The following is a 27,612-nucleotide window of genomic DNA, read 5'->3' as shown; positions in this document are numbered from 1 at the left end:
AGCGGGGCAGGCGGGCTCCCGCGGAGCGGGGAAGGTACGGAAACGCCGGCGGGCGGCGCGGCGCGGCGCGGCGGGAACCGCGGTGCCCGGGCTGCCGCCTCCCGCAGCGGGGGAACCGGCGTGGCGGGAGCAGCTGCCGTAGAGACGGGCTTCGAAACGCGCGGCTGGCTCGTTTCTGGCATCGCTGCTACTTTATTTATTTATTTATTTATTTTGTACTCCGACTTCGGTGTCGGTGCGAAATGTGGACTTGGCGTGAAAGCCGTGGGTACGTTAAGGAGTCTCCTAAGAGCTCGCGGAACTGGTCTGCGATCGGCAGCATCCCGTAAGCCTGCCTTTGCCCCGGCGGCGGCCTTCGTCAGAGCTCCCCTAAGCGACCAGGGCTTCAGCAAAGCAGGCAAACTTCTGCCGTTGGAATACCCCGTGGCCGAAAATTCGCTGTTCTGGGGCTTCTTGGGGTGCTGTGGGCGTCAGTGGCGGGCTGCTTTTATCAACTTGTTGGTCAGGTAGCAACCGCTTCTTAGGACACTAAAAGAATAGTAGAGCACGGTGGGGGGGATTGTGGGGCTTTTTTGTTTTCAGTTTTCACATTTAACTTTTCTTTTGGGGCCACATGGATTAGATGTTACTGCAATATAATATTGCTGATGTGTTTAAGCGTCAGTGCAATATATGTGATCTATGGCACCCTAAATATTTAACAGATTTTTGATTTAAGGTGCTTTTACCAGACAGAGTTTCTGAAACATCTTGTATTTTTCTTCCTCTTCCTTCCTTTCTTTTTTTTTTCTTCTGGTTGACAATTTCTATGTGTACATAGAACAGAAACACAAATATAGTCTTTGTTTTGTTTCTTATCGAGTCTTATTATTGGCGCCAATCTATATGGACAAAAGATTTTTTTTTTGTTTGTTTATTTCTTGGGGTTTTATTTCATCACACCCATGCAACGTTTGACATGCCARTACTTCACCAAGGACCCGCTGGCCTTTCATGAACATGAAATGTTACTTTTAATTACTGAAAAAAGACAGGAACAAGACTGCTGAATCAGGAGCATCTTTACAGTCACATGGTTGTTACATTTGGTGGACGTGATTAAGATACAGGAGAAAGAAAAGGCGTTCAACTGGCTTGGAATATGAAAAGGCAATAAAAGAGGTTTCATCTGACTCCTTGCCGTTTCCTTGCAGTTGCGGTTCAGAATAAGCAAAGCATAGTGGTCACATTGGTAGGAAGGAAGGTGATTCCAGCTCAGTGGTTTGTGAACTAAGTAGGGTTTCTGTAGACTGCACTGACGGTAGACTTGTTCCATGTAACTTGGGGTTGGAGTTCAGGATCTTTATCTAAATCACACTTCATTTTCTGCAATCAAGAGCCTTTCCTTTATTAGGAAATCAGGATAGTCCACACCTGTATGAAAAGGCTCGGGCTTCCTGGCCTTGATCTCTTTGTGTAGCTAGCTGCAGTGTAGTGTCTCTGATCCCCCTTGAGAGTGGAAGCAAAAAACCCTTAACTTCTGAGGAGCCCAGTTTGGTGTGCTAAAGAGCTTTCCGTTGTGCTCAGTTCCAGTGTTAGTTTGGAATGCTGATGCTCTCCTATTTCGTTTGCACGGACAGCTTTCTTCCTAGATTAACTTGATTGCATACGTTAAATAGCGTTGGGTTGGAATGCAGACCGTAGGTTTGCCTGTCATGTTTATTCAGTGAGCTTTGCAGTGTTGAAAAATATGCAACTCAACAGAGTGTGTGTGTGTTGGGGGGGGGAATAAAGCTGCTCTATATGTTTTTTATTAATGTGTGGAATATATGAAGCAAGTTGGGAAATATGTTTTTTTTTGTGTGAATTATTATGAGAGGTGTATACAATAGGGTAGTTAACTTCCTACTGAAAGTATTGTTATGATGTATGTTGGAACCCAATCAAATTTGAAATATGTAGAAAGAAGCGTTAGCATTGGGGTTTTTTACCTAGCACTGGTCTTCAGCAAAGCACAACAACCRGGCAGAGGGCACAGAGAGAGTAGTATATTATACAGGGCCAAATATATCCTTGATGTACCTGCATTGACCTCTAGAGGCAGAGATCATGCTTAAACAGTGTAGAAGACTAAGGTCTCCTAAAGTTTAAAAACACACAGAAGTGTCCCAAAGTAATTCTCTATTTGCCCCAGCAACTTAGGCAGCAGTGGTTGTATGAAACCCTGAATCACAGCTTTGCACTGCCCCCCCTCCCACAGCTGCCCCTTCAGCTCCAAATGGCATGGAGCTCCCACTAGTTCTTGCTCCAGGCGTTATGTTCGGATTTAGCTTTAAAAAAACAACTGTGACCCTCCTTTAAAATAGGAGGAAAGCGGTGGGAGGGGGGGAGGAATTACACTGTTTGTTAATCAGTGTCTTAGACTCTTCTGAGAACCTCATTTGACTAAGAGCTTATGCTAATAACTTACCCTTACGGCAATTTGTAGCTCTGATAAACATGAAAATTGCTTGAGGCTTGCTTTAAAGACTAATCCATGCAGACTAGATGCAAGTTTTGTGGTGGCAAAAGGTACAGTGCATCTGTTAAGGGCTTACTTTGCTTTTACGTAAAACTTAAAGAAATATGAAGTATGTTTCGCCTAGTGCTTTCCTGTATAAGTGTGCTGTGTAGAATTAGGATGTTGGCTTTGAATGTGGAGCTTGGTGTTTTTCATCTCAGCTCTTTATCAGTACCTTCCATCAAACATACTCATTATGCTCTACTCAGCTATTTACTATTTTCAATAATACAAAATTGATTATTTGTTACCACAGTTATTGTCYTGGGGCAGTCTAACTCCACAGGGTGGAAAAATCCCATTGAATTTTCAATATYCCAACAGGAGTCTGATTTTTATATAACTAGGTGTTTCTTTAGTCCATCTGGATGAAGACAGCGCTTTTATGGTGCAAATCAATTCACTGTGGATTCTTTCAGAAGTATGTGGCTTCTGCATCTCAGCAATTGTCCTGATGCAGATAAACATGACCTAAAAAGGTGCCAAGGAGATGGACACTTTTACCTGATTGTTTCACTTTATCCCAGAGTTACCACCAAAATTGCCTTTAAACTACATGTATATCATTATTTTGTATAACATTTAGCAAGTTCATTTCAGGATTACCTTTTCCCCTCTAAGTGCCATTAGTTGGTCAAATAACTTAACAGAAATGGGCCTTTACTGAGTTTGTCCAGATATTTCTTTTACATCACTGAAGTGTACCAGAGACATCAAACAGTAAAGAGCAATATTTTATTTGGATTTAGAAGACTCTGTTTTTTTTTTTTTAACTGAGATTATTGTTCAGTTCATCCATTAGTTTCTAACTAAGAGCTTCTAGAGATAGAAGAACTGTGTTTATACTGCCCAAGGAGAGATTAAAGAGTCTTTTTCTTCCTTTGGGACTGCCAGTCATTGTTCCTGTTTATAAAACACATGTATTTGTGTAGTCGTAAAAACTGTGCATTTGGGGACTGCATAGAATTGAAARGAGAGTAATGTATTTCAAACTTGTTTCTTTTTAAGTTGCTACCTCCTGGCTGGCTTTGATTCACATATTGTTTGTGTCTTGGAAGAAATACATTGTTGGAAAAATCTGTCACTGCTTTCTAATAAAGAAACTCTTCCCTTCAAAAAGCAGAGTATGATTTTGTTCATTTAACTTATTTGTAAGTATGTGTCAGAGATCTTGGTTTGTGGATCGAGCAAGGGGATTGCTCCAATCATTTATAAGAATTAGAATTAGATTTACCAAGGCAAGACACATTATGAAGAATTTTTGGTAGCCTATTTTGCTTTTTTGCTGTTATGATGTTTATGAGTCATAACAGTAGTAGAAACCCTGATTCAGCAAGGTACTTAAGTGGTTTCCTATATTTAAATAAGTAAATGGTGCTGTATACTGCAGTGGAATTACTTGTTTGATTAGAATTAGATGTTTCCCTAAAATTCCCTCGTGGAGCAGGACCGAAAGGTCCAGCAGCTGGCCTGGAGAAACTTGTGAGACGTTTCCTATAGGAAATGCTATCGGAGTATTAATTACAATAGTAGCACCCCTTGGAAGAAAGAAAACAACTTTTTTTGTTGTTTTAAACATTAAACTATTTTAAACGTTAACATTATTGTTGCCTCTCCAATTATAGACAATTGTCAATACAAAAATAGAGTTGATACAAAAATATTTCCAAAGTATCTATGAACCTTCAGTTTTAAGTAACGTTTTTACAAAGATAAAACTTGCTAGTCTTCTTGTTCGGTCAACAAGGGATTCACAGATAACAGAACAAAATTTGGAAATGTATTTCTATGAGGATTGTATTTCTGATTACTGGAACTTCCCAAAAGACTCAAAACCCAGCTGCTACTTTTGAGTTTTTGAGTTTTTTTTTTTTTTTTTTTTTAATTTAGTACAAAGTGAATTCAGTTAGTAGGTGCTGTTACACTTCGAGGCAGTAGCACAACACTACATTGGTTAGCCTGTAGGCTTTCCAGTGAAAGTATTTTCATTTCTAAAATCAGTTTTACAGATTCTAACTGACCTTGTGATATCACTTTGAAGACTACTTTAAATCAGAAATGCCAAAGGATGGAAAAACAGTTTGTGTATTTCCTTCTGGCTTCAGTCTTGTAACCTGAAATTTACTCTCTGATCGTGCTAACTTAATGTCCGTGATTTGGCTTTGGGGGGGTTGTTTGTTTGTTTATTTGTTTTTTGAATGTTCCAGCATTTCTTAAATTGCTAAAGTGTTTTGCTGAAGGCAGCGTATCTGCTTCGGCAGTTTGGACATCTTGGGATCTAGGCCTAGGAAGCCTGGGTAGATCTGAGCTTTGCCTATTGACAGAGATGTGGTGGGGACAAGTGTACCTGGAGGTATTTCTTGTGAGCACATGGACAGCAAGTGCAGAAAAAAATTCCAGTAACAACAGGCTTTTTTTAAATCATCAATTAAATGTTACARATTTAACCACTGAATTTATTTTGGTTGAATGGAAAATGCATATTTTCAACTTGAAAAGGAGAATCTGATAATAACTCGAAAGTGCCTGTAGGATACTTCTGGATGTACGTTTTGTGATTAAAAATTGGAGAACTGGAGAAATACTTTCTTGTATTGAAATTGTAGCCTTGTATGCTTCTACTGATATTTTCCTTATCTGGCCTGACTAGAATTGCTCACTGCATTTTACTGCTGACACCAATACCTTCTGCTTTTTTTTCCTGGTTGCTTTTTCTTAATGATGATTTTCAAAATTCTGTTAAACCATGTTTATTTTTATGAGAAAAGGAAGCAGTTACTGCTCCTTTCAAGCTTTCCCGAAGGCTTTTGTTTGGAGGGGGAGAGTTGTAGGGTTTGAGATTTTTTTTTCCAGTATTCTCTATTTCTGTGTCATTTGTAAGTACTTTTGTTGATCCCCACACCTGCAAACATGTGCCATTTGAAAAGGGATGTATAATAARCTGTCTATTCTGTCTTCTGTTTTAATTTTGATAAATAGCTTATAAATCTGTTCCTGATATTCTAACAAGTTTTTGTGCTAGCAGTCTTATGAAATAAGACTATCTAACCTATCAGACTAGTAATTGTGGAGTGGGTTCTAAATTAATGTTTGTTGCTATGCTTGACAGATGCCAGAAGAAAAATGTTGATGTAATCTGTTATAATCCTACTGTCCAATATCAAAATAGCTTCTGCTCAGAAACAACTTATATTTCTTTCCTCTAGCCTTTGTATGGCTGTTCAATTCCCCCACATGTAAAACAGATTAAGCTATTTGGTGAGGACGATCACKGACCATCATACCTATTTTAGTTAGTTCTAGCCTTTAAATTTAAAAGAGAGTGTTCAGTGTGAAGATGCATGGTTGGATTCTTGCATTTTTAATATGAGTTTTCTTTATAAAATAATATTAAAATAYTTATTTTTTGTAAAGTGTTTTTTTAGTTTGTGTTTCGCAGGAGATTTAAAAAAATCTGTTTCATACTAACACACTGTGTAGCTCTCATAGCATATATGAAATAGTGCTGCTAACCTAGCTTTGCTGTGCAAGCGGAGCAAAAGACAGTATGTAAATAAGCATCATAAACAGGTCTGAGAGGAAGAATTACTTCAGTTAAAGCAGTCTAAATTACTTAACGCTGTCTGTAATCAAACCCGTTTTCAGATGCGATTAATTGAATATAAGGTATTTTATGCTATTCGAAAACTGAATCAGTTGATTCTAACATTTTTCTTGCCTAAATTTCTAGTCTCTATTTTTCTGATTTCATTTTCTCCTTCCTTATCCTTCTCTACATTCCTTTTCCTCTACTTCCCTCCTTATTTATTATAAGTGGAATAATAGCATTGCTTTCCTTAGACTCTCTGAGTTCAAGCTCACTCACTTGTTTTTATAATTTCCATTTAATGTCTTTACAGCTCCTCCTATGTGTGTGGCCTAAGTTTAAGCACAGAAGTAGATGCCAGAAACTTCACATTTGAATTTCTGTTCAAACATTCACTCCCTCTTAAATAAGCCCTGATAGCCTTGCCAGAGACTATGGGAAGACTTTGTCACTGCTACTACCATTTTGTTTCCCAGGAATCTTGCTGTGAAGTTGACCAACTTTTCATTTTGAAGCTTTTCAAAAAGGGCAATATTCTATTTTGTGGGAAAAAAATAGAGAAAAGAGCTCTTTGTTCATTGTGAAAATGTTAGCATCTTTATTTTCTTCTTTCTTGGTCTCATTTGAGGGTATTTTGACTTTATTTGATGCAGAAGACTTAATAGCATTTCCTTTTTCTCTTTTGTTGGTAATTGTCCAAAACACCTTCAACTTCCACTAAGCTGCGATAATCAAAAGCAAAAACGACATTGACTCATTTTTTTCTAGATTTGTTTTCAATAATTAAAAGTAATGAAAAAAGAGGTGATTTGGGGAAGAAAACAGTATTTCTGGGTATAGGAAAGAAACTTATATTAATCAGAAGAAAAGAAAGATTGTAGATTTAAAAAAATGTTTTGAGCACGGCAAATAGGACAAAAGTTGGAAATTTAAATATATTTCATGATTTTTCTCTCTCATTCAGGTAACCAGTAACTTGGCTGATTTGCAAGGCAAAATATAGCAGTGCTGTTGACACCACTTTGCTTAGGCTCTATTGAAATGCCAGCTTGCCATGTCCTTCAGCAGTAATTTGAAATCTTTTTATGAAAGAAAATAGAATTCTCTGCTAGTGATTACAACTGAAGTGAATCTGGATTTCTCAATATTTCAAAGTGGTGTATGTGAATCTTGATTGCCTTACTCATAAATTTAAAAGGTATCTTGTTATTGGATGTAACTATAATATTCTCCTTTCAAATCATTTAATTTCACTGTTGTGTATAGTGTACCTTTATTCACTGTTACTAAGTGTACACCACAAAAGTGTGACTCTTGAAAAAGGTTTTCTAACTTCTCTTTGTAGATCAGGTTCTGATGGTTCTCCTTACTTAATAGTACACGTGACTTTAAAAGTGTGAGTTTAGAACTTGAGTAAAGTGTTGGCATTACTTGCACTTTTTAAGTCTATTGTATTCACATGGATTAAAGCAGAAAGAATGAGAAGTTGATTTACCAAGGCTTCAGAGTGACCTGAGAAGTTAATAAACACCACTTTGATGCTATTGTCACTGGAAGATGGGACTTGTCAAATTCAATTTTGTTAATGAGATTACAACTGCAGCTGACAAAATGCTGACATAGTGTATTCAGATTCTTTAAGGCATCTAACTTGGTGCTATATGATGCTCTCATTAAAATATTTGTAATGACAGCGGACTTAAAAATCACCAAATTGAAGGATGTCAAAAAAATTGGACATGGAAAATAATTTTGTACTTGATGTATTTCAAGAAATTTACCAGGAAATATTTTTTAAATCAATTTATTCAATAACTTTGCAAATAATTTGAAAGAAGACATATCRTAGATGCACAAGTATATAGTTTGGTAAATGTTGATGATGGCAGATATTGTTCTCCAAAGTGTTTTAAAAGCGCCGAATAGAAAGCTCTTTGACTAGAATAAAAAATACAGGCATCACTTACCATGTAGATGAGAATATTGCAGAAACAGACTAAATTGTTGCTGTTGATAGTTGGCTAAAAGTGAACTTCCAGAGCAAAGTGGTGGCTGGGAGGCAGAGGATGATTCTTGGCTGTATAAATAACAGAGTACATGTCCTGCRTGGGTAAACTCCAGTTGCTTGTGTAGTGGTTCTGGTTGAAGTGTCCCTGGTTTATTATGAAAAAGATGCTGACAAACTGGAAAGGGCTCTGAGAGGAGCTGCAGACAGTTCAGTATCTGGAAAGCTTCCTTCACACAGTGAAACCGCAAGGAGCTCAGTAGCAYTTAGTTTGTCTAAGAGAAGGTTTAGAGGTGATGGGATTACAGTTTGAGGCATGGGTCTGCCTCAGGGCATTTAAATACAGGGGGAAATGAGAGTTAAGTGCTTCATGTCAAAGTAGACCTGTGATTTGAGAAAGGTATTTGAAGTAGAGGACTTCTTAATCTGTCCAATATGGGTTGATCTCATAGCTGAGAGGTGAAGCTTGACACATTCAGACTAGTAAGGAAGCCTAATTTTTAGCAGTGAACATAATTAACCTGGAAAAGTCTTACTTACAAACATGGTAGATTTTCCATTGCTTAGTGTTTTTAATCAGAACTCTGTGTCCTTCAGTCAGGTGTTAGGAGCTCAGTGTAGGTCTCCCTTGGTGAAATTTCATAATCTAGTTTATGCAGGAGGCCAGCTTCAATAATCAAAATGGTCTGTATATGCAGGAAAATACTGCTGAAAAGGTGTATATTTTTAGCTGTCATTTTTTTTTAAATACAACTTGGACTCTGGAACAGGGAAGAAAACAACACTAGCTAACCTATGGCTCTTTGCAGATGCATAATAAAAGTTTTATAAACTGCTACTGATCTGGGGATGTGGTTTTAGATTCCCTGTAATGTACTGAAACTTCACGGAGAATTTTGGTCCTGCACATCTATATTTGATAGGTTTATTAGACTTACAATTTTCCTCTCATTCACATTCTTCAGGGAGGCTCTCACAGCTGTATTTTAAAGTACTAGGATGATCAGGTTTTTGTTAACAATCTCTCTTTTCCTCTGGGTTTGAAATATTCTCTTTGAAGGTCACCAGTGAATGCGTCACTACATTGGCACTAAATAAAATTGGAAAATCATGAAGTCAAACTCGAATGAGGTGTGATTTCCTAGAGAAGAGCATTTTTTTTTCCAGAGAGGGATAAAAGGTGGTAGTAGGGAATCAGGATTACGTCTCAGAGTGCCGCAGTAAAGAAGCTAGCAAGACAGGAAAGACTAAAATGACATTACTGAAGTGGAATTGCCCACTGGAGAGTGAATTGTATCATCAATGCCAAAGCAAAACCAAACCATTTTAAGGAAAACTGCTTTGGAAACAGGGGAAGGAGATGTCACAAGTGATGTCATTAATCCTGGAGAGATGAATATATGAATAGGTCAGACTTAGCTATTAACATGATATCAATAAAACTAAACGTAGAATCTTTTGGCCTCTTAGCACCACAGAATATCTTTCAAGCTGGGCCTTGCTTTTCTTCTGCCATTGTAAGTTGCTGCATAAAATAGCTGAAATTTCTGAGTTAATGTGAAGAGAAGCCAAGTTAAAAATAAATGATGTTAGCCTAATGCAGCGGTAAAGATGTTTTGACTCTTTGGGGAGTGATCTGCCCCAGAAGTGAGAGATGGCAAATTCAGGGAGAATGGCAGCCTATCTCATAACACCCAGGCTCTGAACTGCAAGAAAAATAAATTCTGCTRTGTCAGAAATGACTGCTTCTAAATGGTCAAAGAGAGAAGAAGGCAGGGTTGACATCTAGATGTGTTGGTACARTGTTATTTGAGTCAAACCAACCACGTGTTCAGCCATCTGTTCCTGTTTCTGAAGCTGCTGATTAAATTCCCTGTTTCCCCARCAGCAAACAGCAGCAGATACCTTGTAAGAGGGACAGACAGCATCACAGCAGCTAGTTTCACTTTGGTGAGCTTTGCATCTGGTCGGTCTTATCAAAACGCACATGTTTGTGTTTAATGGCACTTTTGTAGTGCCTGCAGCCCGTTTTGTCTAACAAGGCACGTTCCCACTCCGGCGGGTGTGTAATCGGGCTGCGGCTGGTTCCTGGAGGAAGGAAGGTGCTGTGAAGGCCTTTTAAAGGAGTAATTGTTTATAATTGTCTTGTTCTGTTTTTAGAGATAATTGGAAAAGATCTCACAAGCCATGTGCCTTGATTTCCTCCTCTGAATTGGTTCTCTTGGCTGTAACCCGTCTCATGTGTATTAACTAACCTGGATTTGATTGCTTCTGCTTATGTGTGTCTACTTTTTCAAGATCTGTCCATGAGTAACACTATGGAAAATGAACATTTGTCTTTCTCAAATATACTGATTAAAAATTTGGGCCAAATCATTGCTCCTGATTCAGACACTACCCGTCCTAGTATTACAAAAAGGTTAAAACAAAATTTCAATGGTAGAGCAACAGAAAGCGTTACAAAAAATCACATAAAGGAAGGTTTATTCAGAAGCTACACAATGGGATTCATTGTAACTTGAGTTTAATCTTGATTATTTAAGAGTGATACTAACCAGGGCAGGCAGAAGAGTAGAGAAGAGCAGCAAGGCACTCGAGGAGAAAAGATCCCTCTACCTTAGCTGAAGATTAACCTGTCAATGTTGGATACACTGATGTATACGAGAAAAGGGAACATCTAACAAAACTAGCAATAGAAAGATGACAAGCAGTTGGGAGGCCTGGTTTCTAATCTTCATTTTGTCTGTTTTTCATTTCTTACTCTGGGCAAGTTATTTAATATTTCTGGGATTTTTTTTTAATCCATAAAATGAAAATGTATCTGCCTAAATAAGTAAACAAGCAGATGTAAGAGTTTGTGAATGACTGCCTCTGTAGAGAAGAAGCCCATGGAAGCAGGTTGGAGGGCAAAGGTGTTTTCTCTTATCCTAGAATTACGCTTTGCTTTTTCTCTTCCAAGTAATCCAAGTAATTGAAAAGTAGATTTGAAACTCTTTTTTTTTTTCCCCCACCAGTAGCTCAGACCTTGGATGCTGTTGGAGTAGTGGGCATATYTGGGTATAGGAATACCATAGGCACACAGTGTCCCATTTCATGAATGTAGTTGCCATCCTGTGTCCTGAAGACCCCTTTTTAGGGAGGGGAGGGAGTGCCCTGTGACCGGTCAACAAGTTTCAAGGATTTTGTTGTTAGGAGTTGTTGTTAAGAGTTTTGTTTTGTTGTTCAGAGTTTTTAGAGTTATTTGGCACAGCTGAATCAGTCAACTCCACGTGTGTTACTAGACTCTGGTTAGTAGTGCCCTATCCTTGGGTATCTAAAATAACACAAGTAGTTTGTGAAACATGGGACTGAGGATTCTGCTTTTCATGAGATTCATCTTGGTCCTTTAAGAAGTGGAGAGCTGAATTCCCTCCGAGCGCTGGCTGGCTCATCCAGCAAAGCTATGCAGGTAGTGAAGCACAGACCSTAACTTTGGATCTGCTGAACTGGGGACAGCATGCAGTGCCTGGCATGGTAAAGCACTCCAGGAATGCACTGCTCCAGAAAGGCCTAAGGCAAGGGGCAAACTCTACAGAGACAAGCTTTAATAGTACAAATGTAGCACAAGTATGGGGGGAAAAAAATGTCTCTGGTGAGCCTGTACATACTATCAGTTTTTATTCTCACTTTTTAGCAAAGGCATAAAAATTGAGACGTGTAGTATCGCGTGGCTAACTAAGCATCATTTATAACAACTTTTAGTAGCACAGTGTGTCCTGTAAAAGAAACTAAAAAAAAAACCCTCTAGAATATAATTGTTGGAAGTATAACAAGTAGCCAGTAATGACAGAATAGCATAGGCATATGAATGCATTGGAAAAAAAGGAATTTTTTTAGCATAAATACTAGATATCTTATGTGTTTTCCAAGAATTAGTTTGAATTGTGAATGCCATAGTTTTAAAAACGGTGTTCACTGCATCTCTGGATGAAGACTGAGCGGGACAATGTGGTGTTAGGTCGCATTGTAAGGATGTGTGTGGCACAGTTGCATTAGCTCTCCTGTGTGTGTGGTTTTTTTTTTAACGTGGGAGTGAAGGATTGTGTGTGGCCCTGTAAACTTTTTCTCTTTGGAAGGTTTGTRGGCAGACTATTATACAGTGTTCCCAAACTTGTGTTTACTGACTGTTRTGTGATGAAAATGATGATGGGTGGGGGCAGGGGGAGGGGGGATCCCTAAATGTGGGTGTGAGGTTGGTGACATGAAGTGACAAACTGTGTCATCAAGACACAGGCGAGCAAGAGCCAGCCTGTTCTCCGGTGCTAAGTGCAGTGTGTGGCACCAAACACCACGTGTTGGTGTGTTGCACTATATGTACGTTGTTCTAGGCTGGAGAAGATAATCTTGACTCCTGCAGGGAGAACGAAACAGTTTTATTCCAAACAATCCAAGAAGCCTGTTTTCTGCAAAGTGCTATTTTGTGCTATGAACTTTATTCATTCAGTGTGTGTCATTTTACTTCCGTCAAGGAGCCCTTTAAAACTGGGCCCTGGCTATACAGCTCCACAAAAACTAGCTTCAGTGGTGAAGCGGGCTATGGCCATTGCTACTTGCTTTTTTCTGCCTGTTGACCATAATTCATTGCCTCTTCATTTGTGCCAGTACAGATCACTGCACTGTAGATTGGATTGCTGTGTTTTACTGATGAAAACCTCTCCTCCCCCATCCTTTGTTTTTATCCAAGACCGTGGCCCTGCAGAGAGCTCTGYTAGCCTGAGTTAGGGGTCGGAGAAGATAGCTGAGGTGGAAGAGGAAGGTGTGGAAATTTCTAACACTGCTTCTGCTGACAAAGTCAGCATGTTGCAGAACTACACCCTAAAGCAGAAGGTTCAGGAATGTAGAAACACTAGAATATAAACCATGAAAGGGTGTGGGGAATTGCTTCCAGGTTTAGGTTTATTTTATGCAGGAAAGTGAAGTTTTTATATGCACTTTTTGATTTGTTGATTTTAAGATGCTTATCTGTTGAGCTACCTTCTTTCAGTTTTAGCGTGTATGATGGAAATTCATAGCAAACTGTCCAAGCCTGGCTTTGTAGAAGAAAATAACATGGGCATATATTATATTTCAAGTACAAACAAAAAGCAGCAGAGTGATAAAAGGCCTAGAAGAAATATGACATGAAGGAAAGAATACAAGTAAAACAAGGTGATGAGAAAATGGGGAACTAATGATCTGTATTTGTAACACTTAACAAGTGCAAGGATCTCATCTGAGTTCTACAGGCCAGATCCATAAGGAGTGACATCCTGAAGCCAACAGAAAAGTCTTCTGCATATCAATCCCATTATTCAGCTCTTAAGGACAGAGAACTCCTGCTGATACAAAGTGTACCAGCTTCAGGAAAAGTCATGCAGAGAGAAGGGTGGGTTTTTTCCTAAGAGCATGCCAAACTGCCCAGAAGAACGATTTCACACGACACCTATCAGCAGCACGAAAATTAATAGGATACAAAGTTAACTGATGTAGTCTCTCTTACAGGCAGCAAAGAATAGTCAAGACTTTGTTTACTTTCCCTGGCAAAACATCTTAGCGTTTCCAAATTTATTATGAAAGATTACTTGTGATGATCTCAAAGTTGGTGATTTTGAGCTTGAAGATCTATAAAAGAGAGGGACAAACTTGTCTTTTCTGTTTCAATGCATCTAAAAAGATCTAAAAGATCTTAAAACCTTAATTGCAGGAGAATTCTGTTCTCATTGACTGTGAATAGCTGAAAGGAGAACTAATGTTTAGTCAGACTATCTTTGGTACTTTTGTATATATCAATGTGTATTTAATTCAAATACCTAATGCATATTTGGCATAAAACTTTGCTTTTCAAAAGACTTGCTGAGACATGGTTATTCCTGCAGACATGTGGCTTAAGTCAGTAGTGGCAGTAGTGCCAATCTATGTTTAAATCCTTTCTCCAAATCCAAACAGAATGTCACTAAAACTAAATTTTTTTTTCCTTTTATTTAAACAGCATGCAGTTCATCTCCTCATAGAGATACAGCAATAATGGCTTGAGTATTTACAAATAGAAAAGCTAAATATATAAAATCAAATGAAGAATTTTTTTGAGGTAATTATRTCACTCCATTGCAAAACGGAGCATTTTGGACATTATATATTGGTATGACTTTTTTTTTGAGCTTGTGATAAGCAATGCAGGAGGTGAGATCTGTCATTAATGTCCCCTAATGTTATCCTTGATGTGATTCTGCTTTTCAGTTGCATGTAGCATAAACGTTTTGATGAAAATATTCTCTGCTGGATGTGCTGCAGGGTGATTTTTAAGAATCRGAGAAAAATTGGTTCCCCTTATTCCAAAGATAGACTCCAAAAATAAAAATTGTCCAGGGTAAAATGGCGATAAGGAGAAACAAGACCTCCGAGTTTTAAAATGGAATAGCAGGTGTTGCCTTGGCAATGAGAGCATGCTTGTTATCTCCTTTCTAAATTTTCTTTTGAATTTGTCTGCAAACTCTTTAGATGCATTCAGTGAAGACTTGTTAAATCTCTTGGCTGAGGTTTGTGATGAATCCATCTGCCCGGAGTACACTTCATTTGATCACAGTGCTCTGTGTAAGGACAAGGAGTACCTTCTAGCTGCCAGATACTGCTACGGCAATGTATGCTGCTGTGGAAGATGCATCAGCTATGCTATCATTTTTTTTTCCAGCAGAAAATGATACATACGCACACAGCTTTTTCTTTTTTTTTTTTTGCCTTTTGGTTGCAAGAGCAGCCTAAGTTGTGCTATGTGCTATTTCTGAATGCTTGAGTTTGAAAAACTGCAGTGTGACTTGAAATAGGTATTTTGCTTCCATCTTCTGCTTCTGAGGCATGGCTTTTTCAGTTGCAGTACATGAAGAGTATGGGCTATGGTTTAGAAATTGTGTTCTTCTGCTATTTAAATTAATGCTATTTTGTGTGTTAAGTGAATGATACTGTGTTGGTTCTCAGGAAGAATTGAGTAATGCAAGTCCTCAGTGTTACAAAATCTTTGTTTTTCAGTTTTGAAAACAGAGGAAATGAAGCCATAAATTTAAAGAGCAATCAGAAGGAAAGCTCAACTCTTCCTCCACTGCTGACGGTATGATTTTTATTTACTAACTGTTATTTACTATTTTTTAATTGAAATAAAGCCCATCACATCTGCTTGTGCTTTTCTTTGTTTCCAATTTTCTGGTGTTGGATTTATTTATGTATTGTGGTGCACCACCTAGTTATTATATGCTGGGTTACGGTCCACATTATGCTATACAGAAGATAGAAAGACTGACCTGCCTTGAGGTTTTTGAAGCAAATGTCATGCCTGTAGTCAGATTAAAGAAGTGGGAGTTTAGTGTTAAGTCAGAATACAGTCAGCATGTTGAAGGAGGAAGTCATGTATTTTTATCAAATGATAGTTTCAAGCATTCTCCAAAAATACCATTTCTGTATAACTTATGAATACCTAGCCAGCAAGGGCTTGTCTGAAGTTCTGCTGGTTGCCAACCAAAGCACTGTAAGATCTTTCTGCTGAAACACATATGCATATTGGCTGTTCTTCATCAGTGATTCGTGTTAATCATGCCTGTCTTGTCCTTTAAGCATTTTACTGCAAAAAGGAGTTGTGGTTCTATGCACTTAAGGCTTTCTCCTGTAAGTTGTTGGACATCATGTGAAGGCTGCCTGTAAAGCTGCGTTCAGATTTACTCAAAAATTGTAAGTATTTACATTCAGGACAGGGCCTGACAGTACAGCCTTCTTAAAAATATGTCACATCATGTCCTGCATGGAGCCATTGTGGTGATTCATTCATCAGGCACTTTTGCTCAGTTATTCATTGCTTTTCCTAGAAGTAATAGTTTAATGCAGATCATATCGTGGAGGTCTCCTCAATAAGGGCATGAGTGAGTCCATCAGATTTATTTGTGGATGTGGTAGGCTTCTTAGCAGACTGAATCTGAGATTTATGTCCTGTGTCACATTTGTTAGTGCTGACTACTAAGTACATGGGRAAAGAATTGGTCTTTTTGTCTGTATGGCTTGCAGACTCTGTCTAGTCAGCTCTTCAGTATCTGGAGGCATTTTGGTTGGGTTTTGCCAGAGGTGGCATACTGCAGTTGCCTCTACACAGATATAGCTTTATCTGACAGAGCTAGCTCAAGTACAATTCCACGTTGAATGTAGTGATTCTGCAGCAAGGTGAGAAACAGTGCAGTGACATTAGTTTAGAAGCCCAGTGGCTTCAAGCCAGTGCAATCAGTACTGACGTGCTGCAGTATACCACTGAATGCTTTACTGTTGTCATAAATAATGGGCTTATGAYTTTATGGCTTAAGACACATGCAGAAAGGATCCTGATGAACCGGATGAGATTCTACTATAATAAAAGCAATTTTTTTCTGCAATTCAAAAAAATCTTATTTTTCTATATTAGACTAGTGAAAAATTCTGAAGTAGATTTACCTTTTGAAGAAGGAGGTTTTGATTGGGGAAGGGAAATCATTTAGCATATATGCTGAATGTATGGAGCATGCTAAATATATAGGTCTTAAGGAAGACCTTACATCCTTCATGTATAAGACCACAAAGAGYTTAAAAGGAGGTATGAAAAGAGCTAAGTTTTAAGGTGGAAGCAGGAAGAGTAGGTGGAGTAAAAGGAGCATAGCAGGTTTAAGTGTTTCTTGCAAAAAACAAAATCTCATTTGTTTTTTATAAAAAAAGCCCAAATTCAGAAGCTTTCCTAATGAATCTAAATTCACTGCAGTCAAATTTACTTAGAACTTGTTGTGCTTTTGTGATATTATGCTAAAAATCGGTGCCATTATAAATGCTATGTGTTTTTGTTCCAAGTATCTGATCTCTATTCTTTGCCTTGTCATTTCACCTTTGTATTAAATTATATTGTCTTTATGTTCACCAGTCTAAAGTGTTGCAACATGCATTACATTATCGTTGAAATAATGTCTTGTGTTTGTATGGGCTTTGTATGAAAACTGCACCTTTCTTACTGCTGTTTAAATGTGTCGAGAGCTTTCTATATAACTTACCTCCCTCTTCTGCTGATTTAAAAAAAACAAAAAACAAAAAACATGCTGATATACTTTAGAAGTTTGGTATACAAAGTAATAAATACTGGTAGCACTATTATATCTTTTGTGTGATGAAATCACAAATAGAGTCAAAAGTGATTTAGAGAAAGTAGAAAAAGTGTTTTTTATTTTTTTTCACCTATCACTCCATCCCCTCCACCATTTTCTTTAACTGAACTATGTTCCTACTTTAAAACATGTCATGTGGATGGCGACTAAAAGTTGATACTATACCATGTCCATCTGTCAGTATGTTAAAGATTTATCAGGTTTCTGCTAGGCTTATGTGCTATGGTATTTATTGATAGTCTCAGCAGGAGGCCAGGGTGAAATAGTGGGGGAATTGGAAGTCTCCTTCTGGCTCAACAGTAAAGGTCAGATGTTTAAATCTTTACTGCCTATGCAAGTTGAGCTGAGAAACATGCTGAGCTGCTGTAACTCTTTGGCTATTCTGAGGACTTTAGTTATCAGTTCTGTACTTTATACTCACTGTTTTTTTTTTCCTCTGTGATGAAATGTTGAGCTCATCGAGGGAGGAAAAGATATTTTAATATTCATTTTATGAAAATTCAAAGTCTGTCTTTTATTTCTGTGCTGAGATGACTATCAGTCACCATTTGATCACTCTCATGAAAATATTATAGAAATGTATTTGCCATGTCTATTAATTCATTACTAGAAAGTATGCTGTGGCCTACTGCTGTTTTTTTTCTTTTTTTTTCTTTTTTTTTTTAACGGATCATATTTTACTTCTGTTTTTCTGGATTGGAGCAGTAAACACTTCTTTCTGAGTAAATGCTCCATTTGAATGCCGTGATTGTTGGACATATGACTCTGTGGATGTAAATCTTTTCTGAACTTCATGTTTAGTGTTCTGTTTTAAGTATCTGCATTGCATAGTGTCCGGTACATGTTAGTATATCATTAACTTCACTTGTAGTACAATGAGGACTTTGTTTTTAAAAGGAATTTTGCAACAGTGTTTCCTCCAAAAATCTGTGCATACATCTCTAGCAGCTTCTGGTAATGCTCTTAAGACTGTGGTTTACAGATGAAATATAGATCTAGTTGCCCTCTGTGCAACAACTGCTAATTGAGGTAACACTACTGCTGGAGAATGACTTATTAGTGCAGTATCAAAGAAATCACATAAAACATTGTTGGACATGCTTGCACTACAAATCTAACCTGGGCTCCTACTGGTATTACCATACCGTAGCTGTAGCAACGATGATTGATGCTTGAGTTAGCTTAAAGAGAAATGAATGGTTCAGGTCCCAGGCTTGCCCTGTCTCTTATTCTCTGCTCAGCTCACGCTTTGCAGGTGATTCTGCTTTGTAGGCAGAATCATTTGCCTGCTGATCATCTCTGGATATCCTTCAGTGGCATGGAAGAACAGTGCATGGAAGAAAAAACACATGCTATCATAACTGATTTGGAAAGAGTTCTTGAGCATCCCAGCACAAGAACTGCAGTAGAAGCTCTGTGATGCTAGTGCGCAAGTTTAAGAAAGTAGGTACAAATAGGATATAGAAGATATTTTATGCTATTGATGTCTGAAGTATATATTTTGTAAAGTGACCCATATGCTCGGGGCTGGATGCTGGTCACCTAGATTAACCAAGTAGAGACATAGTCTCAACCTCCAAGGAAAACACGGGAACAGGAAGTGCTGTAAAGGTTATCCAGTCCACTCCTTTGCCCCAAGGTGAGATCACTGTATTTATATCACAACTGAAAGAAGTTTGCCTAACTTGTTCTTAAAGACCTTCAGGGATGGAGATCTCTAAGGTCTCTGCAACTTCATCAGACAACTGTTCCACCAGTTTCATAATCCTTGTAAGTAGCAAGTCTTTTCTTAACATCTAAAGCTTCTTGCTGCAAATTAAAGCTTTTCCTAATTGTCCTATGACAAGTACTACTGTGTACCGTGAACATGGAGAGGAGATAATTCTGTAGCCCTACTTTCTCACATTAATTTCATTGCAGGTAACATAAATATGACTGTATTTGAACAGTAGACATAGTATTAAAATTTGATGACAAGGAGTGCAATTATGTGAGAAGATGGAGCCAAAAGATTCTTCCTGGAAGTGCAACAATAGGACAAGAGGCAATGGATGCAAGTTGGAACATGAGGAATTCCAATTAGCTATAAAGATTTGTTGTTTTCACTTTCTTTTTCCATAAGGATGGTCAAATACTGGCACAGGATGGCTCAAGAAGTTGTGGAATCCTTATCCTTGGAGATATTCAAAACATGACTGAACGAGACCCTGCTCTAACTGGAGCTGCTTTGAGCAGGAGGTTAGATGCGACCTCCTCAGATTCCTTCCAACTTAATTTATTCTGTGATTCAYTATTGCATCAGTTTTGGGCCAATGTGTGAATTCATATATGTTTTAAAAAAATGTTCTAAGAACTTAGTAAACATATAAAGCTGTCCTTTGAGAATGCCCCTAATTCTGACTTTATCATTAGTTTTAAGTTCCACAAAAAGTTGGAAATCAAAATTATGCCTAACATCTCATTTAACTACATACTTTTCTATAGTATGGTTTTATTTCRTATTGGCTTTAGGTGGATTACCTAGAGTAATGTTTTCTCAGCCTTTGTGTGATTGCTTGCTGAATGCTTCTTTTTTTAGTCCTAATAATTAAAAATCAGAGAGGGGGATTCTTTGACTTTTGGGAGTTAGGGGAGATAGAATATTAACTGCCAACCATGAATTTTTAAAAAATGGAAAGTTACTTTTAAAAACTGTTTCTGTCGTTGCTCGAAACAGTGAATAAAAGACAAAAACAAAAGGTTTTTGGTATTTGAATGTTTAAAATTTATCTTCTGGAACTCAAAAACATMTCTCTCTCTTTAGTCTTTCTTTTTAATGGAATTTTATAGGGGACTACATAGAATCTTCTGTTTTCCGAGGACACTTTGTTAAATTAATGGTAAGACTGGAAGAGCTGAGTGTTTTTTGGTAAGACACTTCAGGATCATCCTTTCTAAAATCTTGGTGAATTTTTCAGTCATATTCAAGACTGTAAAAGGATGATCCTGAAATTTGATTCTGCTGCTTCTGTTCTGCAAAGAAGGGATCTTGAACAGAAAACATTTGTTTCAGGATAGATGGAAAACAAATGTGCAAAACCTTGCAGAGTCCAGCACAGAAAACCATCAAGGAGACAGATGAGAAGCAGAAGTGTGGCATCAGAAGCTAGAGTCTGCTGGTAGAATATAGCTATGAGARGAAATCACATCTTGCCCAATCTTCAGTTTACTGCCTGCTTGGGTACACATTGTGCATAGAAAAGGTGAATTTCACCTTTATTTTATAATTTGTTTTCAAATGTCAGGGATTTTCAATTAAAACAGAATAAAAATCATTTCATGGTCCCCAAAACATATGCAATGAAAGGCAATGGAAAAGTAATATTAGGAGGGTTTAGAAGAAAGAGCATAAACAAGAAAGAATTTAATTCTGTTCTGTCTGGTTCTTATACTAGCAATATTAAAGATGCTTTCACATATTGAAAAATGAGTACCATCTCTTAATCTTTAATCAGAGCTTTACAGTAATATCAGGAGAAAATTCAGAAGGGAGAAATTGTGGAGCAACCATTCACATTATATGAGCAGAACTTGTACTATTCAAGTTAGAAGAGACTRTTTCAAACTGTACCTCCTTTGTCTCTTTCCTTTCATTTAAGGTCTTCATCCTCATCACCCTGCTTTTGATTCTCTCCCTGCCACCTCTGTCAGGGGAAGATGAACCTGGCTGTTCCTCCAGCTTTGGAGCTCACTCCAGGTGAACGCTAGTTCCAGAGCGTTCTTGTTTCATCTTTTCTTTGCATGTTTATAGGATKTGGCAGATGAAGTTTGTGTTGAGGACTCCTAAGTGTATAAGAATACAATCGAATAAACAAATTTTAGAAGTCCCAATGTTAAACTTTCAACGAAGGCCAAAGTGTTAAGTAGTCACTAAATTTAAATAGGTGTATTTAAAAAAAAAAATGCAAAACTCATACAATTTAACTAAAAATCTCTTCCTGTTTTTTAACTTTTACTCCTGATTATGAAGATGCCATGATTTCATTAGTTCTTTAGTTACTGTTGTCATCTGATGTTGTCATGACCTGATCTATTTTTCATGTCAAAAGAAGCAGAGAGAGAAGGATGCGAAAGAAAACATTGCAGTATAAAAAAGGCCAAAGACTTAGAGGTTCAAAGTATTGGTTATTTGTGAAGATAAAGAACTCACCTTAAAAAAAAAAAAAAAAAAAAAAAAAACCTCTGTTAATATTCGTTTGCTTTTTCCAGCTGTTTAAAAGATGTTAAAAACTAAACAGTTTCTGAAAATAATGGAGATCCTTGTGTCAACCTCTTCACCGTTCTGACTCCCATCTTAAACTCTTTGACAACTTGTTTTTTAAATCCATCTCCCTCATGACACTAGCAGTAGTACACTGTTAGGAATTCTCTGCTTATCATGTYTTTCACTATCTGATAGTACTTTTTCTTGAATTTTTCTTAATATGGAGAAAGGGTTTTTTTTTTAACCAAATCTTGTTTCTGATCTATGTCCTATAATTAGATTATTTTTAATCAGCTTTCCACTAGGAAATAAAGACTTACAGTATGTCATGTCTGCAGTTGTGTGAGAATTTAACATGCCTCAGTGTGTCCCAGTCATTGCAAAACAAGTGGGAGACTGCATCAAAGATGCTTTCCCTTCCTAGAAAAGAGAAATCTGCTGGAAGTCATACAGTAGCTACACACTGTGGTACTGTACTAACCTACCAGCAACTCAAGTTATTCTGGGGTGGATTTTGTTCAACATACCAAATTAGCTGAATTAGACTAAAATTCAATGTGGTGCTCATAAATTGTTGAAGGAAATACAAGTGTCTTAGCTATGTTAAAAGGTCAAAGCTAAGGCTAGGAACTTTGTTAATTTTCCAGTGTTTGCAGTACTGATGCTTGAGTGTGCTACTTTGTACACCCAACACCTACTTTAATCCAAAATTCTGAAGTTATTTCTACGTGCTAGGGAACGGAAATTTTGAAGTAATGCGGTGAACTTTTCTCAAAGGAGGAAGTTGAGTTGTTGAGGTTAAATGACCTTTCAAAGGTCCATAATGTGAATCGGGAAGATTCCTAAAATCCTGATGGCATTCTGTCTTCTCTCACAACAATACCTCTAATAAGACACACTGGATAAAATGTACAAGCATATCCGTTCAATATACAGAATGTTCTTCACCATCAGCTTCCAGTGTAGTTAAATAAATAGTCTGTGAGAGCTCTTCATGCTGTTGTCTAGAATTTCTGCTTCATAACGAGTGTTCGTTCACGGTGAGTGAAATCTGAAATGTCTCGCTGCTGTGGCTGGAAGCTAATTCTTTGTTCACGGAGATCTACGTTTAATGCTGTTAATGTTTTCATTTCATTCACTTGTTAGGACAATAAAAGAGATTGTATTCTTGGCAGATTGACATAAACCCTGCCAAATGAGAACCTCTGGCAATTTGAACTTTTGCCACTGTGTTGCTGAGGGAAGGCAACCAGCAGAGTCGTTCTTTACAGCTTGTATTAACTACTGGGCAGGCCTGGCAAAGCAGTCCTTCCTCAGGGTGCTGCTGAGCCACCCTCTGGAGCTGTTCACACCAGCAGCAAGCCCTCTGCCTGATTGCGTAGGTGTAGTTGCATTTTTGGGCGTATGTCTGTGTTATGGTCAGAAGTGGATTACAGCATGGAAAGCATACCTAGTCTACTGTTCAAGAAATTAGCTCGGATAGCAATCACGCTTGAGACATGACATCATGGGCTTGTCATCCCAGTCTGTGCTGCTGATGCTTCTCTGCAGTGTTTACTCAAGCAAGGTGAGACCACCCCCTCCCACTGCACAATAGATGCAACTTCAGTTACTATTGCTGTCTCTTCAGTCACCTGATTTAAGCCATAATCTTGTTTTATGCTCTGCTGAGTTTCCCCTTTGCACTAGTCTGGTTGCCTGCAGGGTTACAGGACTGCCAAGTAATTCCAGTTGGAAGGGACTCCGGGACGTTGTCCAGTCCAACCTTCTGCTGAAAGCAGGGTCAACCATGAAGTCAAAGCAGGTTACTCAAGGCTTGCTCAGGAAAATTTTAAGTAACAAATGGCTAAAGAAATAGAAGCTAATTCTAAGAGCTTTATGAAGTGTATTGGAAGCAGGAGCACTCTAGAAAGACGGTAACATGGCAGGAAAGCTTAATTCTCTCTTCACATCAGAAGGATCTCAAAGAAGATCTGAGACTCTTTTACCCAAGAGCTATTTTTTTGTGTGGGGTCAATCTGAGAAACTGTTCAGGTTGCTGTGACACTGGAAGAGAGGGTGTTTTGTGTGTGTGTGTGTGTGTGTGTTAATGATGAGATGAAGCATAACTAATACTAGGATCAGCAGAACTCCTCTAGTACTCTAAATATCAGACTGCTCAAGTACTGAACTGTGGCACCGATGCAACCTCTCTGTCAAGATGAGCTAAAGCCCTGGCTGTTGGAAACAGTGGGATACGCTGGGGAAGGAATCACTTTACCATACACAAACGCCCTGCTCCCTTTCCTTTTTCCAAACGCATACGCCCTTTGCAAACACCTACACCCTGCTCTCTTTCATTTTTTCCAAAGCATTTGCTGGTGCCTTCCCTCAGAGACAATCTCGGAGAGAAGCATGGGAAATAGTAAGTGCAAGCTATCTTGATACCGCCTTGTGGCATTACCTTTAGACTGCCWCGTTCTTCAGACGCTTGTGCTTGAAGGCTCCTGCTCTGTTAAAGGCTTACTGGGTTGTTACTGGATCATGTGCTTTAGTCTCATTTATTTGAATATGTAATTTTCTTAAAATACATACCTTAACATCTGGAGCAAGAACAGGATTTTTTTGTTGGTGGTGGTTTCTATAATGCCTAAAGAGTGCTTTGAACTGGGGGTTGGGACATTTATGTACAAATGATGAAGCACCAATAGCTGAGGCTGTCTTCTGTAGCAAAAACAAAGTGGAGCAGTGGATAAAATCTATATGAAAAGTAGGATTGATTATATTAAAGGGAGGAAAGAAGGTTTTGCATAGCTTCTGTGTTGGGATTTAATAGCTACATGTATCTGAAAGTAAGCATAGTGTAAATGTTCTTCAGGGCTTTTTTTATGCAAGGCATTATGGTTAAAGCTATGGAAGGATCCTTTCATATTAAAACTTGCTGTTCTTTTGATTTACCAAAAGTTAAGTATGGAAAGGGAGATTAAAGAGAAAGGAAAGACTAAATAGATTGGTGTTTCTGGAAACAGAGACTACAAAACAGCTTTTCATGCAGGACATGAATTATGCTTGTAAATAAGCACTGTCTTTACAGGCTTTCTATCTCAGAACTGCTATGGAAGAATATCACATGTAGAGATTAACTGTGATTGAAGTTCCAGTTCTAATAAGAAGTTAAAAAAGAAAAGAAAAAAAAGAAAGCACTAGTTACAGAATATGAATCTCTTATTAAAAAAAAAAAAAAAAAAGAAATGGAGGAATGAAGATGAGATGATATTAAATTGTTATACTAAACATAATACTTTTTTTTGCAGTTAATGCATTTAGCTGTTGGATTCCTGGGTATTGTAGTAATTAATGTAGCTTGTAGTAATTAATATAAATGTCCATCATCTAGAATAGCTATATTTGCAGAATATTATATTTGCAGAAAGCTATGTACTTTCCTGCACTGAAATGTTCTTTGAAATCTAAAGCTGACAATTTATGTAAATGATATTGACCACAGAACAAGGGAGAACTACCCTTCCTCCCTTAAAGTTAAATCAAAAACCGGTATTAAACAATGATGAGATATTAATCAAGGGAGGAAACTATGACAGTAGAACTTTCTGAAGTTGTGAAGTATGTCATTCATACRTTATCAAACTTCAGGAATTAAATTTTATTCTTGTTTCTATTTTATATTTCTTTATGTAAAGGACTTAGTTTCTACAAGATGAACTTAATTGTTCAAGACATTCATCCCAGGTTTGCATGCTACTTGGATAATTTGTCTAATGCTAAAGATACCAGYGCTAGAATATTCCCTTAAGCTGCACTGGCTACTGCTTTGTTTCCAGGGATAGGTTGGGTTACAGTAGATTGTAAAGTGATGAATCCCTGAATACTACAAGGATCACTGCATCCATTTGTGATACCTCTGCAATTCATTAGTGCATTACATGGGGAAACAGGTAGGATTTGTTGCAGGTGGGGTGAAGAAAGGGCTTGGAACACCTTCAGAAGTACACTAGATGTTTAACATGGTTAAAGTTAAGCACTTTATTTGAAGAAAAGTAGTACAGGTTGTATGGATTACTGAAGCAGAAATTAGTGTCATTCCATTTCTATCCTAACACAAACAATTCCATTTTCAACACAGCTGAGGAAGAAAAGCATGCTACCAATCTAATCACTTAATATCAAGCAGTTGCATCTACTCTTTGTATGAAAAAGATGACAAAATATTGCTTGAAGACTAAAGACTTCTGTCCCAATATTGCGAAATATTGTTTGCATATTTTTAAGAAAATTGTGTTCCCCCAAAATATGAAAGGTGTGCGTCAACACACTCTTTTCATCGTTAGCATGACCCTTGCATAGAGTGTTAACATAAAATGTGCAGTAGGCTTATTTGTTGCTTGAAACAAATATATCTTCAAATTGAGATAGGATTAATGAGCTAATGAAAGTAGCAACTTGGTGTTTGGATAGGATGCATAGGCATTATCCAGTTTGCAACAGTTATACTTAAAATTACTCTTACCCAAAGATATTGACACAACCACAATTTTTGCAGGACCTTTTATTCATGTTCTCCCTTACCACTTCTGTTGAGCAGAATTGATTTCATCTAAGAAAATGTGGGCTAATTTTATTCTATTTTAATAAATTGTTTTGAAACAGGATCCAAAATGACAAGTATAGTAATATAAAGATAGCCTAGGCCACTATGCATATGGCACCTAAAATGAAGGGTGAGAATGTAGAAAACTTTGGGCAGGGGGAAGGTCCCCAGAAAATTTGGCTCAGGGGAGAAAAAGCATTTGCAGAGTGTGAAGCAAATATATATATATATATATATATATATATTTTAGTATATGGTCTTTGTGAAGCTGGACAGTGAAATTGCATCATCTTTTTGAGCAGGTGGGTTTGGCAGAAGTAGCATGAGCTTGGGCAGTAGCTCATGGATCTGTAAGGAGAAGCTGCAGACAGGGAAATTCAAGGGTATAAACTGATGGGGACTAGAGCTTGCTTTACCTGTGTGAGTAGATGCTTAGATGAGTTGAAGGAAGAAGTGAAAAGGTGGTTTAAAAGAGGTGAAGCCCTGCATTAGAATTAGTTGTTTTCAGAGTGGGCTAACAGTTGATACAGAGTTCAGAAGGTCTTGGGTAGAGGGGAAGTAACGTGTAGGACTTCGACTCTGTGGCAAACTTTGCGGTTGGATGTAAAAATAACTGTGCAATTACCTGTGGAGTTGAAGGAAAGCTGGCCAAGGGGGCAATGTTGTGTTGATAGGGACTGTGGAAGAGACTAATCTTTGTTATGTGGATTTAGTTCTTTTAGCCAAATTCTTTTCTTGATGTCTTTTTCTTTCTTTTTTTCTTTTTCTTTTCTTTTTTTTTTGAAGGGCACATGTTCTATTTGTGTCTTGCTACAGCATATTTGTACATTTTGCAAGCTGTAAACTGTATTCATCTTGCAAGCGTGTGTAGATTAGTTCTGTGAATCTAGGCTTTTAGAGTCTGAAATACTTTACAGTATGCCTGAACTAGTCCCAGAGTATAACCTGAAAGAACAAGAGTCTAAGTCTGTCTGTCAGTTTGTGAAATTCCTTCTACTCGCTCAGCACGCAGTAGGACCAGAGAGTGTCCTTGCAGGCAAGCGATAACTAATTCCAAGCAGTAAGAAAAGTTGAAAGCTGCAGGTACAATAAATGAATCGACTGCCGATGTGTTTACATGTCAGTGTACTATTTCCCTTGTATGATCTTTCAAGAAAGAACTGTTGAAAGTGACTGGAGTTTTTTCTTTTTTTTAATTAAGTTCTGGTTTAGGCCTGATGTCCTAATCTCCTTGTGGCTGAACATACTTGTGAGTAAATAATACTGAATGTGTGCTTGTGTTAAATAAGAAAGAGAAACCCTGTGCTTGCCTATAATACCATTGAGTGAAATATTGCTCCTTGCTTCCTCTTTTTTTTTTTCCTACAAGCTGAAGTGATTGTTGTTCTCCTGTCCCACAGTGCTTAACTTCCATAGCAGCTGCTCAGCAAATCTTCTAGCCTTTTTTTTTTTTTTTTTTTTTTTTTTTTTTTTTT

The 27,612-nt window shown here is 37.8% G+C and overlaps 1 protein-coding gene across 1 annotated transcript in view; it reads left to right on the top strand.

The window, feature by feature from the left end:
* The first annotated feature begins 242 nt into the window (after positions 1–242).
* The window catches only part of CRYBG3 (crystallin beta-gamma domain containing 3), a 93,501-nt gene continuing 66,131 nt past the window's right edge, over positions 243–27,612 (top strand). The window contains exons 1-2 of the mRNA XM_085323054.1: positions 243–325; positions 15,172–15,250. Coding sequence (XP_085179180.1) covers positions 243–325; positions 15,172–15,250 — 162 coding nt within the window. The remainder of the gene's footprint in view (positions 326–15,171; positions 15,251–27,612) is intronic.

Source organism: Rhea americana, unplaced genomic scaffold (assembly GCF_003343005.1).
Source record: "Rhea americana isolate MKP2758 unplaced genomic scaffold, rheAme1 scaffold_81, whole genome shotgun sequence".
NCBI lineage: Eukaryota > Metazoa > Chordata > Aves > Rheiformes > Rheidae > Rhea > Rhea americana.
This window is presented reverse-complemented; position numbering and strand designations above follow the sequence as displayed.